Source organism: Salmo salar, chromosome ssa05, assembly GCF_905237065.1.
Source record: "Salmo salar chromosome ssa05, Ssal_v3.1, whole genome shotgun sequence".
NCBI lineage: Eukaryota > Metazoa > Chordata > Actinopteri > Salmoniformes > Salmonidae > Salmo > Salmo salar.
In genome coordinates this window covers 14,180,622-14,198,432 of record NC_059446.1, presented here as the reverse complement: position 1 = coordinate 14,198,432, position 17,811 = coordinate 14,180,622, and the positions used below count along the sequence as shown (strand labels likewise).

General features: G+C 45.4%; 2 protein-coding genes across 2 annotated transcripts in view; one reads left to right on the top strand and one right to left on the bottom strand.

Moving 5' to 3' along the window:
• The window catches only part of LOC106604281 (clathrin interactor 1), a 30,652-nt gene extending 15,979 nt beyond the window's left edge, over nucleotides 1-14,673 (top strand). The window contains exons 5-12 of the mRNA XM_014198768.2: nucleotides 1,388-1,531; nucleotides 3,735-3,930; nucleotides 8,846-9,059; nucleotides 9,185-9,278; nucleotides 10,100-10,165; nucleotides 10,250-10,521; nucleotides 11,842-12,019; nucleotides 12,397-14,673. Coding sequence (XP_014054243.1) covers nucleotides 1,388-1,531; nucleotides 3,735-3,930; nucleotides 8,846-9,059; nucleotides 9,185-9,278; nucleotides 10,100-10,165; nucleotides 10,250-10,521; nucleotides 11,842-12,019; nucleotides 12,397-12,674 — 1,442 coding nt within the window. The 3' untranslated portion in view covers nucleotides 12,675-14,673. The remainder of the gene's footprint in view (nucleotides 1-1,387; nucleotides 1,532-3,734; nucleotides 3,931-8,845; nucleotides 9,060-9,184; nucleotides 9,279-10,099; nucleotides 10,166-10,249; nucleotides 10,522-11,841; nucleotides 12,020-12,396) is intronic.
• A 976-nt stretch (nucleotides 14,674-15,649) lies between these two features.
• lsm11 (LSM11, U7 small nuclear RNA associated) lies at nucleotides 15,650-17,728 on the bottom strand. Its single transcript, XM_014198767.2, has 4 exons — nucleotides 17,219-17,728; nucleotides 16,858-16,997; nucleotides 16,577-16,660; nucleotides 15,650-16,390 (listed from the first exon to the last, which is right to left on the bottom strand). Exons 1-4 carry the CDS (start codon nucleotides 17,700-17,702, stop codon nucleotides 15,962-15,964), a joined length of 1,137 nt encoding a protein of 378 aa, XP_014054242.1. The 5' UTR covers nucleotides 17,703-17,728; the 3' UTR covers nucleotides 15,650-15,961.
• Between the last annotated feature and the right edge of the window lie 83 nt (nucleotides 17,729-17,811).

The window sequence follows — 17,811 nt, the reverse complement described above, 5'->3', positions numbered from 1 at the left end:
TGTCTCTCTCTCGCTGTCTGCCGTGTGTCTCTCTCTCGCTGTCTGCCGTGTGTCTCTCTCTCGCTGTCTGCCGTGTGTCTCTCTCTCGCTGTCTGCCGTGTGTCTCTCTCTCGCTGTCTGCCGTGTGTCTCTCTCTCGCTGTCTGCCGTGTGTCTCTCTCTCGCTGTCTGCCGTGTGTCTCTCTCTCGCTGTCTGCCGTGTGTCTCTCTCTCGCTGTCTGCCGTGTGTCTCTCTCTCGCTGTCTGCCGTGTGTCTCTCTCTCGCTGTCTGCCGTGTGTCTCTCTCTCGCTGTCTGCCGTGTGTCTCTCTCTCGCTGTCTGCCGTGTGTCTCTCTCTCGCTGTCTGCCGTGTGTCTCTCTCTCGCTGTCTGCCGTGTGTCTCTCTCTCGCTGTCTGCCGTGTGTCTCTCTCTCGCTGTCTGCCGTGTCTCTCTCTCTCGCTGTCTGCCGTGTGTCTCTCTCTCTCGCTGTCTGCCGTGTGTCTCTCTCTCGCTGTCTGCCGTGTGTCTCTCTCTCGCTGTCTGCCGTGTGTCTCTCTCTCGCTGTCTGCCGTGTCTCTCTCGCTCTCGCTGTCTGCCGTGTGTCTCTCTCTCGCTGTCTGCCGTGTCTCTCTCGCTGTCTGCCGTGTCTCTCTCGCTCTCGCTGTCTGCCGTGTGTGTCTCTCGCTGTCTGCCGTGTGTCTCTCTCTCGCTGTCTGCCGTGTGTGTCTCTCTCGCTGTCTGCCGTGTGTGTCTCTCTCGCTGTCTGCCGTGTGTCTCTCTCTCGCTGTCTGCCGTGTGTCTCTCTCTCGCTGTCTGCCGTGTGTCTCTCTCTCGCTGTCTGCCGTGTGTCTCTCTCTGCTATCTCTCCCATCTTTCTCTTGACTGTGGAGTAGAATCTGTATTAACTGTCCTCAGTACATCTGTCTGAGTGTTTTGTAATGAAGTGTTCGTTTAGAACCAGACAAAGGGGCCAGTGTTCAGTCGGTGTTGTAGCATTCATAAGCACTGCTTAAACCACAAGCAGCTCTACCACACACTGCTCTGCTCCAAAGCAGAGGTAAATCACTCCCCTCACCACCACATAGGCTTGTGAACCCAGACTGACAGACTGTTTAACAAGGCTACTCACCACAACCACTGTACACGTTTATTATTCACACACTGCTGTGGACTTGTTCTGCATTTTGTCTTCTCAAAACATGTTCTCCCACCTGACATTCTGAATACACTGATCCACTTCCTACATTTTGATCTGCAGTCCTGTTGCAGTTTTTAGAGTTCAATGTTCTTCTGAAAAGGCACCTCTGTTTATAGGAGAATGGAACAACAGCTGTCTTGAGTCATAACACCAGCTTGTCAATAACCTTCATCTTCTCTAATTTTGACTTTTTCCTCTACGTCTGTGTAGATGAGAACGGTAAGGACCAGGGAGTGAACGTGCGTCAAAAGGTGAAGGAGATGGTGGATCTAATCCAGGATGATGATAGACTGAGAGAGGAGAGGAAGAAGGCAAAGAAGAACAAAGACAAATACATCGGCGTGTCCTCTGACGGTATGGGGGGAGGGTTCAGCAGATACAGGAAGTCCTCTGACGGTATGGGGGGAGGGTTCAGCAGATACAGGAAGTCCTCTGACGGTATGGGGGAGGGTTCAGCAGATACAGGAAGTCCTCTGACGGTATGGGGGGAGGGTTCAGCAGATACAGGAAGTCCTCTGACGGTATGGGGGGAGGGTTCAGCAGATACAGGAAGTCCTCTGACGGTATGGGGGGAGGGTTCAGCAGATACAGGAAGTCCTCTGACGGTATGGGGGGAGGGTTCAGCAGATACAGGAAGTCCTCTGACGGTATGGGGGAGGGTTCAGCAGATACAGGAAGTCCTCTGACGGTATGGGGGGAGGGTTCAGCAGATACAGGAAGTCCTCTGACGGTATGGGGGGAGGGTTCAGCAGATACAGGAAGTCCTCTGACGGTATGGGGGAGGGTTCAGCAGATACAGGAAGTCCTCTGACGGTATGGGGGGAGGGTTCAGCAGATACAGGAAGTCCTCTGACGGTATGGGGGGAGGGTTCAGCAGATACAGGAAGTCCTCTGACGGTATGGGGGGAGGGTTCAGCAGATACAGTAAGTCAATCTGGAACACAAACAGACATACATTGGAGTGTCCTCTGATCTTTTAAAGGGCATACTCACTATCTATCTATCTATCTATCTCTCTATCTATTCAATTTAAGGGCTTTGTTGGCATGTGAAACATGTTTACATTGCCAAGGCAAGTGAAGTAGATAATAAATAATAAAAAATGAACTGTAAACATTACACTTCCAAAAGAACAAGGACATTTTAAATGTGTTGTAATGATATGCAAACAGTTAAAGTACAAAAGGGAAAATAAATAAACATAAATATGGGTTGTATTTACAATGGGTGTTTGTTCTTCACTGGTTGCCCTTTTCTTGTGGCAACAGGTCACAAATCTTACTGCTGTGATGGAACACTGGTATTTCACCCAAAAGATATGGGAGTTTATCAAAATTGGATTTGTGTTCGAATTCTTTGTGGATCTGTGTAATCTGAGGGAAATATGTGTCTCTAATATGGTTATACATTTGGCAGGAGGTTAGGAAGTGCAGCTCAGTTTCCACCTCATTTTGTGGGCAGTGTGCACATAGCCTGTCTTCTCTTGAGACCAGGTCTGCCTACGGCGGCCTTTCTCAATAGCAAGGCTATGCTCACGGAGTCTGTACATAGTCAAAGCTTTCCTTAAGTTTGGGTCAGTCACAGTGGTCAGGTATTCTGCCACTGTGTACTCTCTGTTTAGGGCCAAATAGCATTTTAGTTTGCTCAGTTTTTTTGTAATTTCTTTCCAATGCATCAAGTAATTATCTTTTTGTTTTCTCATGATTTGGTTGGGTCTAACTGTGTTGCTGTCCTGGGGCTCTGTGGGGTGTGCTTGTGTTTGTGAACAGAGCCCCAGGACCAGCTTGTTTAGGGGACTCTTCTCCAGGTTCATCTCTCTGTAGGTGATGGCTTTGTTATGGAAGGTTTGGGAATCGCTTCCTTTTAGGTGGTTGTAGAATTTAACGGCTCTTTTCTCGATTTTGATAATTAGTGGGTATCGGCCAAATTCTGCTCTTCATGCATTATTTGGTGTTTTACGTTGTACACAGAGGATATTTTTGCAGAATTCTGCATGCAGAGTCTCAATTTGGTGTTTGTCCCATTTTGTGAATTATTGGTTGGTGAGCAGAGCCCAGACCTCACAACCATAAAGGGCAATGGGTTCTATAACTGATTCAAGTATTTTTTTGCCAGATCCTAAGTGGTATGTCGAATTTTATGTTCCTTTTGATGGCATAGAAGGCCCTTCTTGCCTTGTTTCTCAGATCGTTCACAGCTTTGTGGAAGTTACCTGTGGTGCTGATGTTTAGGCCAAGGTATGTATAGTTTTTTGTGTGCTCTAGGGCAACAGTGTCTAGATGGAATTTCTATTTGTGGTCCTGGTGACTGGACCTTTTTTGGAACACCATTATTTTGTCTTACTAAGATTTACTGTCAGGGCCCAGGTCTGGCAGAATCTGTGCAGAAGATCTAGGTGCTGCTGTAGGCCCTCCTTGGTTGGTGACAGAAGCACCAGATCAACCGTAGACATTTGACTTCAGATTCTAGTAGGGTAAGGCTGGGTGCTGCAGACTGTTCTAGTGCTCTCGCCAATTCGTTGATATACATCTCTCTTCTCTCTCCTTTCTCTCTCCAGCGAGTGACCGGTATGATTCTGGCGGTAATGAGGGAAGCAGTAGAGGGAAGTGGGATGAGGACTGGAAGAGAGACCAAGGCCAGTTTCCCTTCAGTGAGAAACTGGGGGAGATCAGTGATAAGATTGGCAGCACCATCGACGACACCATCAACAAGTTCAAGAAGCAGAGCAGAGATGACTCACCAGACAGATTCAGGTAAGGACAGAGTTGATTCACCAGACAGATTCAGGTAAGGAGAGAGTTGATTCACCAGACAGATTCAGGTTAGGAGAGAGAACAGTTCCCCTGGGTGAGATTGCAAGAAAGACTAAGGAAATGTATTAATAACTCAAATCAAGAGCGGGAGGTGGAGCCTTACAACCTGAGGTACAGGGAGAAGTTGGAGCTACCCTCTGTCCTCCTCATATCATATTACAGTATGTTAGAGAGCTACCCTCTGTCCTCCTCATATCACATTACAGTATGTTAGAGAGCTACCCTGTCCTCCTCATATCATATTACAGTATGTTAGAGAGCTACTGTCTGTCTCATATCACATTACAGTATGTTAGAGAGCTACCCTCTGTCCTCATATCACATTACAGTATGTTAGAGAGCTACCCTCTGTCCTCCTCATATCACATTACAGTATGTTAGAGAGCTACTCTGTCATATCATATTACAGTATGTTAGAGAGCTACCCTCTGTCCTCCTCATATCATATTACAGTATGTTAGAGAGCTACCCTCTGTCCTCCTCATATCACATTACAGTATGTTAGAGAGCTACTGTCTGTCCTCATATCACATTACAGTATGTTAGAGCTACCCTCTGTCCTCCTCATATCACATTACAGTATGTTAGAGCTACCCTCTGTCCTCATATCACATTACAGTATGTTAGAGAGCTACCCTCTGTCCTCCTCATATCACATTACAGTATGTTAGAGAGCTACCCTCTGTCCTCATATCATATTACAGTATGTTAGAGAGCTACCCTCTGTCCTCTTCATATCATATTACAGTATGTTAGAGAGCTACCCTCTGTCCTCTTCATATCATATTACAGTATGTTAGAGAGCTACCCTCTGTCCTCCTCATGTCATATTACAGTATGTTAGAGAGCTACCCTCTGTCCTCCTCATATCATATTACAGTATGTTAGAGCTACCCTCTGTCCTCCTCATATCACATTACAGTATGTTAGAGAGCTACCCTCTGTCCTCCTCATATCACATTACAGTATGTTAGAGCTACCCTCTGTCCTCCTCATATCACATTACAGTATGTTAGAGCTACCCTCTGTCCTCCTCATATCACATTACAGTATGTTAGAGAGCTACCCTCTGTCCTCCTCATATCACATTACAGTATGTTAGAGCTACCCTCCGTCCTCCTCATATCACATTACAGTATGTTAGAGCTACCCTCTGTCCTCCTCATATCACATTACAGTATGTTAGAGAGCTACCCTCTGTCCTCCTCATATCACATTACAGTATGTTAGAGCTACCCTCTGTCCTCCTCATATCACATTACAGTATGTTAGAGAGCTACCCTCTGTCCTCCTCATATCACATTACAGTATGTTAGAGCTACCCTCCGTCCTCCTCATATCACATTACAGTATGTTAGAGCTACCCTCTGTCCTCCTCATATCACATTACAGTATGTTAGAGAGCTACCCTCTGTCCTCCTCATATCATATTACAGTATGTTAGAGAGCTACCCTCTGTCCTCCTCATATCACATTACAGTATGTTAGAGAGCTACCCTCTGTCCTCCTCATATCACATTACAGTATGTTAGAGCTACCCTCTGTCCTCCTCATATCACATTACAGTATGTTAGAGAGCTACCCTCTGTCCTCCTCATATCATATTACAGTATGTTAGAGAGCTACCCTCTGTCCTCCTCATATCACATTACAGTATGTTAGAGAGCTACCCTCTGTCCTCCTCATATCACATTACAGTGTGTTAGAGAGCTACCCTCTGACCTCCTCATATCACATTACAGTATGTTAGAGCTACCCTCTGTCCTCCTCATATCACATTACAGTATGTTAGAGAGCTACCCTCTGTCCTCCTCATATCACATTACAGTATGTTAGAGCTACCCTCTGTCCTCATATCACATTACAGTATGTTAGAGAGCTACCCTCTGTCCTCCTCACATTACAGTATGTTAGAGAGCTACCCTCTGTCCTCCTCATATCATATTACAGTATGTTAGAGAACTACCCTCTGTCCTCCTCATATCATATTACAGTATGTTAGAGCTACCCTCTGTCCTCCTCATATCATATTACAGTATGTTAGAGAGCTACCCTCTGTCCTCCTCATATCACATTACAGTATGTTAGAGGCTACCCTCTGTCCTCCTCATATCACATTACAGTATGTTAGAGCTACCCTCTGTCCTCCTCATATCACATTACAGTATGTTAGAGCTACCCTCTGTCCTCCTCATATCACATTACAGTATGTTAGAGCTACCCTCTGTCCTCCTCATATCACATTACAGTATGTTAGAGCTACCCTCTGTCCTCCTCATATCACATTACAGTATGTTAGAGAGCTACCCTCTGTCCTCCTCATATCATATTACAGTATGTTAGAGAGCTACGCTCTGTCCTCCTCATATCATATTACAGTATGTTAGAGAGCTACCCTCTGTCCTCCTCATATCATATTACAGTATGTTAGAGAGCTACCCTCTGTCCTCCTCATCACATTACAGTATGTTAGAGAGCTACCCTCTGTCCTCCTCATATCACATTACAGTATGTTAGAGAGCTACCCTCTGTCCTCCTCATATCATATTACAGTATGTTAGAGAGCTACGCTCTGTCCTCCTCATATCACATTACAGTATGTTAGAGAGCTACCCTCTGTCCTCCTCATATCATATTACAGTATGTTAGAGAGCTACCCTCTGTCCTCATATCATATTACAGTATGTTAGAGAGCTACCCTCTGTCCTCCTCATATCACATTACAGTGTGTTAGAGAGCTACCCTCTGTCCTCCTCATCACATTACAGTATGTTAGAGAGCTACCCTCTGTCCTCCTCATATCACATTACAGTATGTTAGAGAGCTACCCTCTGTCCTCCTCATATCATATTACAGTATGTTAGAGAGCTACCCTCTGTCCTCCTCATATCATATTACAGTATGTTAGAGAGCTACCCTCTGTCCTCCGCTATAACATGCCAACCTAGATTCAAGATGGCGGCAGGGCAGTTTTGCTGAGCGTGTTGTCACACTGTTTGTTTGTTTCAAGTGTTACAATTTTTGTATTACTTAGTAAAACCGTTATAGGCTGAGAGAGTTGTCCTCAAACAACAGGTAAAATCTAAAATCCTACAGGATCAAAGCGTTAAAATCGCTTGTAAACCAAGCAATGTTATCTGCTGGTTTCTACTGGAGACAGGGCCGGTATGGTGCCCGCCATGAAAGCTGAGTGAGGATATATCTGTGCTGTGACTGACTGTCTAGACACGTTGGGCCGTCTAGGCCTTGGATACTCCTCGACGGTCAGGTTTTTCATCTGTGTTCCGCCAATCTACCAGAGTCTTCTGACTCTCCTGCCTTGCTGTGTTTTGTGTGGTGGCAGCTGCAGGTCGGTATCTGCACTGTGACATAACATGTAGATGTGCTGGGCTTCCTAGCCCAGGATATCCCCACCGGATGGGCTCGCCACCGCTGATTGGCTGGTCTACTGGGCCTGCTGCTGCCTCACTGTGCGGTAGCCTACTGCAAGGCGACTGGGCACATTGACCAGATCCACACACTGGGCGCATTGACCAGATCCACACACTGGGCGCATTGACCAGATCCACACACTGGGCGCATTGACCAGATCCACACACTGGGCTCATTGACCAGATCCACACACTGGGCTCATTGACCAGATCCACACACTGGGCTCATTGACCAGATCCACACACTGGGCTCATTGACCAGATCCACACACTGGGCGCATTGACCAGATCCACACACTGGGCTCATTGACCAGATCCACACACTGGGCTCATTGACCAGATCCACACACTGGGCTCATTGACCAGATCCACACACTGGGCTCATTGACCAGATCCACACACTGGGCTCATTGACCAGATCCACACACTGGGCGCATTGACCAGATCCACACATTCTTGCAGCGGCTGTTAAACGCGCTGGCGTTCTAACTAAGGCAGCAATGCTTGGGCACACACTTGGTTTCTGACTCTGCTGGACCTGTAGCCTACAGCTGAACATTTTTGGGAATTTAAGGTTTCAAAAGACTGACTCTGCATACTTTTATTTGTTTTCTTTTTGTTTTAGTGAACTGTTGTATTCAGTGGTTAAAATGTGTTTTTGTACAAATGGTTTTAATTGCTGCCTACATGGGTTATGGCTCATTACATTGTTCTTGATAACTATCTCATCTCCCTAACCCAGAGATACTACCAAATCCTACTTTAACTGATAGTCTAGCAGCTGGTATCTTTGAGTCTGGACACGGTGTACGTGTCATGGTGCTTTAAGATTTATTACCAATGCTAGATCTCTCACCCATCACTGTGATGTGTATGCTGTGGTGCAGTGGACGTCTCTCTCCACTAGGAGGCTAAAGCATAGATGGGACAACTCCCTTTGTATCTCTGTTCCTCACTGACCAGATCAGTCACTCAATACAGTCTTCGTTCACAGTCACTGCTGTCCTTGTCTGTTCCTAAGGCTAGAACTGACATGGGGAAACAATCTTTTTTCCCATAATGCCCCTTCATCCTGGAACATGCTTCAAAATATATTAAAGTTAGGGGAGTTAGTGTCCTTGCCTGTTAAGACTGACAACACTTTGATTAGCTGCAATTGTTTTTAATCTTCAAATGCATCTGGAACTTGGGACTCTTTTGTCTTTTGTATTTGTCTGTAATATTTTATGTACACACTGCTATGTCCCTGTTTGGCCTTCTTGCCAGGTCACCTTAGCAAAAGAGCTTTTTAACCTCAATGGCTCTAAAGGTTAAATAAACAAATATTACAGTATATCAAAAACCTGATGTTCTGTCATACTTTAGTCCCACGCGTTTTCTATTGAATTATCCCCAAAACAAAGCGTCCTCTTTGGTCTCCTTAGTGACAACGAGGAGGAACGAGGTCGCCCGTCGCAGAATGGCCAGTCTGGGAGGTCAGTGTTCAAAGACGAGGAGGAAACCGTGACGACCAAGAGCGTCCAGGCAACAGAAACCACAGCAACCAAGAAGAGAGGCGGGGTTCCATCCAAAACTGTGTCCCTGGGAGCCGCGGCCCACTACACAGGAGACAAGAGCCCTGATACCTCTGCAAAACAGGTGCGTCCATGTGCATTCAGTCCATGCTGGTCCACTCTAGCTTATTGCTGCCATCTAGTGTTAAGTGGACAGTGCAGTCTCGCTCCCTCTGTCTCTACTCACATCTCTCCTTCTCTCTGTTCCAGACTCTGTCCGCAGCAGCACCCCAGCCCTCCAGTAGTGGTCTGGCTGACCTATTGATGGTAGATACAGGACCCAACCAGCCTGCAGCAACCACCGGTAACTACACAATGAGAGGACATCATAGAGGGTTAGGGGGAGGTAGTGTAGTTGCAGAACATCTCGGAGGGTTAGGGGGAGGTAGTGTAGTTACAGGACATCTTGGAGGGTTAGGGGGAGGTAGTGTAGAGGACATCATGGAGGGTTAGGGGAGGTAGTGTAGCAGGACATCATGGAGGGTTAGGGGGAGGTAGTGTAGTTACAGGACATCGTGGAGGGTTAGGGGAGGTAGTGTAGAGGACATCATGGAGGGTTAGGGGGAGGTAGTGTAGTTACAGAACATCATGGAGGGTTAGGGGGAGGTAGTGTAGAGGACATCATGGAGGGTTAGGGGGAGGTAGTGTAGTTACAGGACATCATGGAGGGTTAGGGGGAGGTAGTGTAGCAGGACATCATGGAGGGTTAGGGGGAGGTAGTGTAGTTACAGGACATCATGGAGGGTTAGGGGAGGTAGTGTAGTTACAGGACATCATGGAGGGTTAGGGGGAGGTAGTGTAGTTACAGGACATCATGGAGGGTTAGGGGGAGGTAGTGTAGTTACAGGACATCATGGAGGATTAGGGGGAGGTAGTGTAGTTACAGGACATCATGGAGGATTAGGGGGAGGTAGTGTAGTTACAGGACATCATGGAGGGTTAGGGGGAGGTAGTGTAGTTACAGGACATCATGGAGGGTTAGGGGGAGGTAGTGTAGTTACAGGACATCATAGAGGGTTAGGGGGAGGTAGTGTAGTTACAGGACATCATGGAGGGTCTCTGGGCCGGTGTCTGGAAGCTGTCACAATTCACTCATTAAAGTGTTGTATGCATGTCTCTTTCCAGACCTGATAGGAGGATTTGCTGACTTCTCCTCACCTGCTGCCTCTGTCGGCCTCTCCACAATACCTGGTGAGTTTAGAAAGATTTTTATCGTTTTTTATAGTCTAGTTTATCCACTGTAACATTTTTCTTCTCTTTTCTCCTTCTCTCCAGCCTCCAGTGGGAACGGTGACTTTGGGGACTGGAATGCTTTCCCTGGGGGCCAGGCCCCCGTCCCCACCCCCTTCGCCCAGCCTCTGGCCCCCAGCAACACTGACCTGTTTGGGGCTCTGTCGGCCAGCTCTGCACCAGCTCCAGCCTCCGCTGACCTGTTTAACCTGATGGGTCCGGGCCAGACCCAGTCGCTCTCTGCCTCTCAGAGCCTCACCTTTAATATGACCAACACACAGACCATCAGCAGCACCATGCCACAGTCCAGATCACTGGTAAGAATACAGGACAGACAGTACATTAATTTACATCAGAAATTGTATTTGTGTCTGATCCACTGTTAATGAGAGGAGTGACAGTAACTGGCTGTGGTTTAGAGGAACACACACGAGAGAGAAACGGCAGAGAGCCAAGGTTTGCAGATGCTCCACCTTCCCTAGGGACAAACACACACACACACAATGAGAAGGAACCAGTTTGAGTCAGAAAACCATTCAATCTAATACAAGGTTGTTTGCATAGATAATATGTGCATGTTAAAAACCTGACCTACTTAAAAAAGACCAGCTTAGTTTAGCAGAATAATAAAACCTGACCTACTTAAAAAAGACCAGCTTAGTTTAGCAGAATAATAAAACCTGACCTACTTAAAAAAGACCAGCTTAGTTTAGCAGAATAATAAAACCTGACCTACTTAAAAAAGGACCAGCTTAGTTTAGCAGAATAACCTACCTACTTAAAAATACCAGCTTAGTTTAGCAGAATAATAGTAAAACCTGACCTACTTAAAAAAGACCAGCTTAGTTTAGCAGAATAATAAAACCTGACCTACTTAAAAAAGACCAGCTTAGTTTAGCAGAATAATAAAACCTGACCTACTTAAAAAAGACCAGCTTAGTTTAGCAGAATAATAAAACCTGACCTACTTAAAAAGACCAGCTTAGTTTAGCAGAATAATAAAACCTGACCTACTTAAAAAAGACCAGCTTAGTTTAGCAGAATAATAAAACCTGACCTACTTAAAAAAGACCAGCTTAGTTTAGCAGAATAATAAAACCTGACCTACTTAAAAAAGACCAGCTTAGTTTAGCAGAATAATAAAACCTGACCTACTTAAAAAAGACCAGCTTAGTTTAGCAGAATAATAAAACCTGACCTACTTAAAAAGACCAGCTTAGTTTAGCAGAATAATAAAACCTGACCTACTTAAAAAAGACCAGCTTAGTTTAGCAGAATAATAAAACCTGACCTACTTAAAAAAGACCAGCTTAGTTTAGCAGAATAATAAAACCTGACCTACTTAAAAAAGACCAGCTTAGTTTAGCAGAATAATAAAACCTGACCTACTTAAAAAAGACCAGCTTAGTTTAGCAGAATAATAAAACCTGACCTACTTAAAAAAGACCAGCTTAGTTTAGCAGAATAATAAAACCTGACTCCCGATCTTGTTCATTCTGGTTAGATGAGATGTGTTTCCATGTAGATGCCTTCAGAGACAGCAGTTCAACCTTCATATGTCACCATTATATAGGTACCTTTAACATGACTATCTATTGGAACTGTCTACCAAATTGTCGCCCCTCCCCGCTTTCCAGTTGATGGGCGGGCCGTTGCAGCCCCAGCAGCAGCAAGTCATGCTGGGTACCCAGGGTTCCATGGGGTCAGCTATCCCCTCCACCTGGTCTGACTCTTCGGTCAACATCAGTCTGGACTTCCTGGCACCTGGTGTGCAGCCCCCCAAACCTGTCCAGCCCACCCTCAACACACTCCAAGGTGAGCCTAGTGTGTTTTGTAGTATAGACTGGGATAGAAAGAGTACTGTGTTTGTCTGGAGGGTGTTCAAAACGCTGCTGCATGTCTGTTGAACAAAACGTTGATTTGAGATCCATTCAGTTGTGGAGCATCCAAGATCCCCAGGGTGTGGAACTTTCTTCCTGTTATCAGGATGGGCACAAGACCACTCAAAAGGCTTTAGGTTCAGTCAGAATGGAAGAGTTGTTTTTATTTAACCTTAAGAGTACTATACTTGGGACTCCTTGTTGAGTATGGAATAGAAGGATGCTTGGTACAACTTGTGGAGTGTGTGAACCTGTGTGTGTGTGAGGTCATGCTGTCTTCTGACTCCACTTATTCCTGTTTCTGTCTTCTAGGAGGCCAGCCCCTCCCACCCATCAACATGCTCTCCCAGGGATTCGCCGGCATGGGCCTCGCATCCGCCCCCATCAGACCGGCAACAACTCCCATGATGCACCCTGGTGCTGGGATGGGCATGGCCCACAGCCAGGGCATGATGGGAATGGGCATGAACATGGTTGCCATGCCCCAGGCTAACATGACCATGGGGATCAGGATGCCAGCCATGTCTATGGGCTCTGGCATGGTACAGCAGCATGACGCATTCGCAGATTTCTGCAACTTCAGGAAGTGAGGGAAGAGGAAGAGAAGTGAGAGAGGAGGGCTGTTGTTTCTATTTTTCTCTCCATCCAATCGACCGTCTGTGAAGGATTGTAAAGAGCTGCAAACAAAGAGTACTTGAATGTTGTCAAATATCAAATACTGACTGCCACCCCTCCATTTCCTGTTTCTATCTTTTTTAAGTGATGTATAAAGATATGAATATACATGTATGTTTTAATCAGTTGGAACTAAGAGGGAGAACAGTAATGGTTGTTCAGGTTGAATCAGAGAGAACAACTAAGAGGGAGAGAGAGAGAGAAACCGTAACAGAATGAGACTCAGATTTTTTACTTTAAAATGTAAGCCAAACAAAAACCAATGATTTCAAAGTTAAACAACCCATACAATTATATGCACAAGGATGACTTTTAAACTTGTATGGCTTAACTTTGAAATAATGTTGTTTTCTGTTACCATGGAATTGCCCATATGAGTCTTCCTTGAAGAGAATGTCAGTGGGGGTTTTGCTTTACTTAACCAATTAAATGTCCAGAGCTGAAAAATATAGTTTTATATAATCCCACCCCAATAACTCCCCATCTCTTTTAGAATGTTAAGTTGCCTCAACCTGTCCCTTCCCTACAACTGTAAATATTACTATGGTGCGACGGACAAATAAGTTATTGAGTTCTTGATTATGATATGATGATGTCGTGAAGAAGTGTGTGTCAATTGGACGGAATCAGATGTCAATCAAGATGTTGCTATGGCAAGATACATTGCAATGGAGTCAGTCTTTTAATACTTACTTTATATATCAGCGTTCCACGCTCCCAATGTGGAATTTCTGTTCAATATTAGATTTAACAGATCAATCAGTTATTTTTTGATGGATCGATTTAATAACTGAATGAATGAGAAATGATAGGAAGCTGTGGTAATGATAAAACACAGATCTCCTTTGTGGCCTTTCTTATGGGTATATATTTTTTAAAGAAATATAATCCTTTTTTTCCTTGCATCCAAATAAGATGATGAGTAGATGTAGGAACAACCTGATGGTGGGCTGTGTTCTTTAAGTACTGCACATGGTGCCTGAGAGACTGAGCCCTTTTTCCTTCATTACAACTATACAGTGGTTTAGACCGTTACTGTTAGGAGTCTACTGCACAGTATGTATGTGTGGTTCTTACTGTGCCCTCTGGCCCCTGGGAGCCTCTGGGAGTCGGGGGAAGTTGCCCCTAGATGCTGATCTTGGGTCAGTTTTGCACCCCCCCCCACTAATGGTTAAGGTTGGGATTGTGGGAGGGGAAGCTGATTCTAGATCTGTACTTGGGGGAAACGCCACCCCAGAGCGTACAGCATCTCTGAAGGAGGTTTCTCAGACAGTCCAGGTTCAGGAGAGGATTTTTATTTTTTGGGATTCATCCCATATAGCACCCTATTCACTTTGTAGTGCACTACTTCCGACCAGGGCCCATTAGGACCTGGCTCAAAAGTAGTGCACTATATAGGAAATGGGTGCAATTTGGGATGCACACTCTGTACATGTTGTCAGGACCATCTCCCATGTAGACTCCTCTGGCTCAGAGCTATGTCGTCTTCCATGAGTTGGGTTCATTCCATTTCAATTCTGGAGGTACACTGAAATTACAATTTTCTTCAATGCTTTTCAATTACAATTTGGTTTACTTTCTGAATTGACCCCAACCCTGCACACACAGTAGTCTGTCTGAGAGGAGGCATTACCTGTTGGAAACGACCAAAATCTATCCACTCGTTTGTTTTTTCTAAGAGATGTTTTTATTCTTAAGTTGTTTTGTTTATTTTTTCTACTTATTACAATTGTTCTGAGATCTTTGGTATTGTGGGATTGTTACTGAAAAGGAAACACTAGTTTATGCAAATGTGCAAAAAGAAAAAGTGAAGCATCACCAACGAAAGAAGCCTTGAAGATGTCGTTTTTCTTTTTGTTTGATTTGATTGGCCCATCATGATCCTGTATCTGACATTAAAACAGTTTGATTACAGTTTGGTAATGAAGTGTTTATTTCACTTAAGACCAACTTGGTTACTACTGCATTGGAGTAGAGCAGTGGCCTTGGAACCTGCTGAAACACACACACACACACAGTACAGCCATCTGGCCAGTGCATCGGTATGCAACCATGTGGAGGACCTTGGCTTGGGAATGAATAGATCAGATTGAGGTATAAGAAAGTAATTAAAGCTAGGTACTGCAGGATAATGTCGTCTCAGACACCGTTAGAACAATTAACAGATACTGCACAACACAACTCCAAGATATTATGGAAAATGTGCAATACTGAAGGTTCATGTTTATTGTCCTTGGGTAACCTCTGTAGTTTATAGACAAAGCAGCAGCTACACAAACCAATGACCTGCAGTACATCAAGCTGATGTGGCCATGAAAGAATAAAGCACAATCTGAAATGTCTAAACAAATAAGAGTTGCTGCTTAGTACCATCTGCAATCTGAAGCTTCTCCATTATTCATAACACATGAGGTCCTCTGAGACCAGACCACGCTGCCATTTCTGCTCTGACAGAGAAAAGCAAGATAATGGGACACAGTAGGTTTTCCTCTTTTCAGTGGCAATATGCCTCCATATGTTATCTGGAGTTGGCAGGCTGGGCATAGCATGGATGACATTTATGGGTTTCTGCATTGATGCAGTTGTGTTTCGAGATTATAATCTGCATATTTACGACATTTATTAGGTTAGGCTACTTTTAGATCACATTCTAATCCTCACTATATCCAGATAAAGTGAAATCAAAGTAGAGAAATTCACATTTCTCTTTATATGAATACTTTTTTACAATGATTTAAATATGTATGTTTTTCTTTTCCAACGACTCAGTGAGGTGAGTATACTTCCCTCTGGTGGTTATTTACAGTTGTGCACACCATGCCTGCATTTCAATACTGTTTCATATGACCCAGAGGCAAAGACCAGATGAGAAACGACAAGAGAAGACAGCTTGGTAATAAATGTTTTATTTCTAATTCATTTCTGTCTGCGTAAAGCAGAGAATATCAATATGATATGCAGTAGCAGTGAGACGTCCAGGTTGGTCTAAACCAGTGTAGATACTGTAGGTCTTGGTAAAGTTTCAACACGTTAGACCTTCAGATCAACTAACTTTCCTGGAGGGTTGCCACTAGCCCGGGTGCCAGTTTCTGCTCACGTTTGGCATGAAAACTCCATAAGGAGTTGGCAAGAGAGCAGGAACAGACTGGCTTCCAGTTCCAGGCTAGGTTGCCACCCCTGCTGGCTAGAACACACAATAGATTCAGAGAGGTTGTAGGTTGACTAGAAGCACGTTCTCTCCCCGTATGAAGAGCTGGTTGACGTGGCGCGTGTGAACCCTCCCGTAGGGCTGGGACACTTCTTTCTTCTGGGACCCTCTTCTCTTGGGACCCTCAGTCACTGACTCCTGACCTTTAACATTTGACCCCTGGGTCTTACCTGTGGCCCCTAGGGCTCCGGGGTCATCGCCCACTGGGGGCCCAACTGTGGCCCTTGCAAGTCGGGGGTCCACTGCCCTAGGGTCTCCTCTCCTTCTGGGGTCCCCTCTATTGGGGTCCTCTCGTCTGCCGTCTCTGGTTTGAGTCTCAGGCTGGGGATGGAAGGGTTCAGCTTTCCTCTTGCCCATCTGCTTCTTCTTCTCCTCACATTCTCTCAGCGCCGCACTCTCCTGGAGTTTCAGCTTGTCAAAGAGCTATGGAAGGAGAGGGATAGCTAATGAGTTTGTTTTCTGATTGCAGAGAATGATAATGGCTGCACCTTTTTTAGTGAGCCGCACATGATCTGGAAATGTCATCATCTGCAGCCAAGACGACACCCTATTCTCTAGAATGCACCACTAGACTAGAGGATCAGAGCCCTTCGGTGGCACCAGACCTACCCGTGTGACAGTGAGGGCCTTCTCGTGGTAGAGAGCTTCACCCAGCAGAGGTTCCCTGTAGGTCTCATCTACATCTACCATCGCCTAACAGGGAGAGAGAGAGAAGAGGGAATAGAGGGTGAGGGGAGAAATTGAGAGCGAGGACAGCGATGTGTAAGGTTATTTGAGCACTGTCTTACATAAGACTATAGTCTAGTCTGCAAGCCACCTGTCGAGAGGCAGTGGAGGGCATGGGTAGGGTAAGGGCCGGATAAGAGCGAGAGAAGGTGGTGAGCTCTCACCATGTTCCAGAACTTGTCGAAGGCCACTATGAAGCCAGAACACACTCCACGGAGCCCCTTGAAGGTTCTGATGTGAACTTTCACCCTGATCCTCTCCTGCACGCAGCGGTGCAGCTCCCCCAGAGGACTTCCTGTATGGACTGTATAAACAGGAAGTAGACATTAAATAGAACTCATCTGGCTGTCAACCACAAGTTTGACTCATCAATAATGCCCCACATATCAATGAAGAGTTTTAATTTGCCTAAATATGTGGCAATGTGAGACAATGATCATAAGTAAGAATAATCTGAAACCACACCACCAAAAACTAAAGGATTCAAAGCAGGCCTACAATAGGTAGAAATAATTCACGACATACGAGGCATCCTGGTCAGGACATTCTTGGCAGCCTTCTGTATTCTACCACGGCGGGCAGTGCCGCTGGTCCCCTCCTCTCCATCTTCTCTCTCTATCGGGTTGTTCACCATCAACCTCTTCAGTTTCTCTATCCTCTCCGGATCCGCTACACCTTTCCTGGCTTTCCTCAGTTTTTTCTCCACGTTCTCCGGCTTGGCGCGGCCCCGCCCCCCCTTTAGAAAGCTCTCATACTCGGCTATGTTGTTGAAGCATTTCACGTTTGGGTATGGAAGAGGCACTGTAGTCGAGTATAGCGCCAGGAGGGGATCAAATTTCTCGGAGGTGACGTCCAACTTTGCCGCGATATCATCTTCTTCTTCTGCCGTATGTTCGGTTGCATCTGAAGCACTTGTTGATTCTCTCTCTTTCTTTTCTGATTCTGGACATTTTTGTTCTTCATCTCCTCTTCTTTCCCTCTCCTCCATTTTTAAAACAAATGCAGACATGCACGACGCTAAGAATCATGGGAAAGTTAGTCTTCTTCCGCTTCATTTCTCTATTTTCACCAGGCGAGGGCGTTGAAGGACCATGCAGCAGATTTGATGCAGCTGCAAC

Bases quoted from the DNA above. Each gene is read 5' to 3' on its own strand.
- lsm11 (XM_014198767.2), bottom strand. From the start codon at position 17,702: ATGTCTGCATTTGTTTTAAAAATGGAGGAGAGGGAAAGAAGAGGAGAT. The intron at 16,998-17,218 runs GTATGTCGTGAA...CTGTTTATACAG, and splicing joins TGTCCTGACCAGGATGCCTC to TCCATACAGGAAGTCCTCTG. The intron at 16,391-16,576 runs GTAGGTCTGGTG...CTCCTTCCATAG, and splicing joins AGGCCCTCACTGTCACACGG to CTCTTTGACAAGCTGAAACT.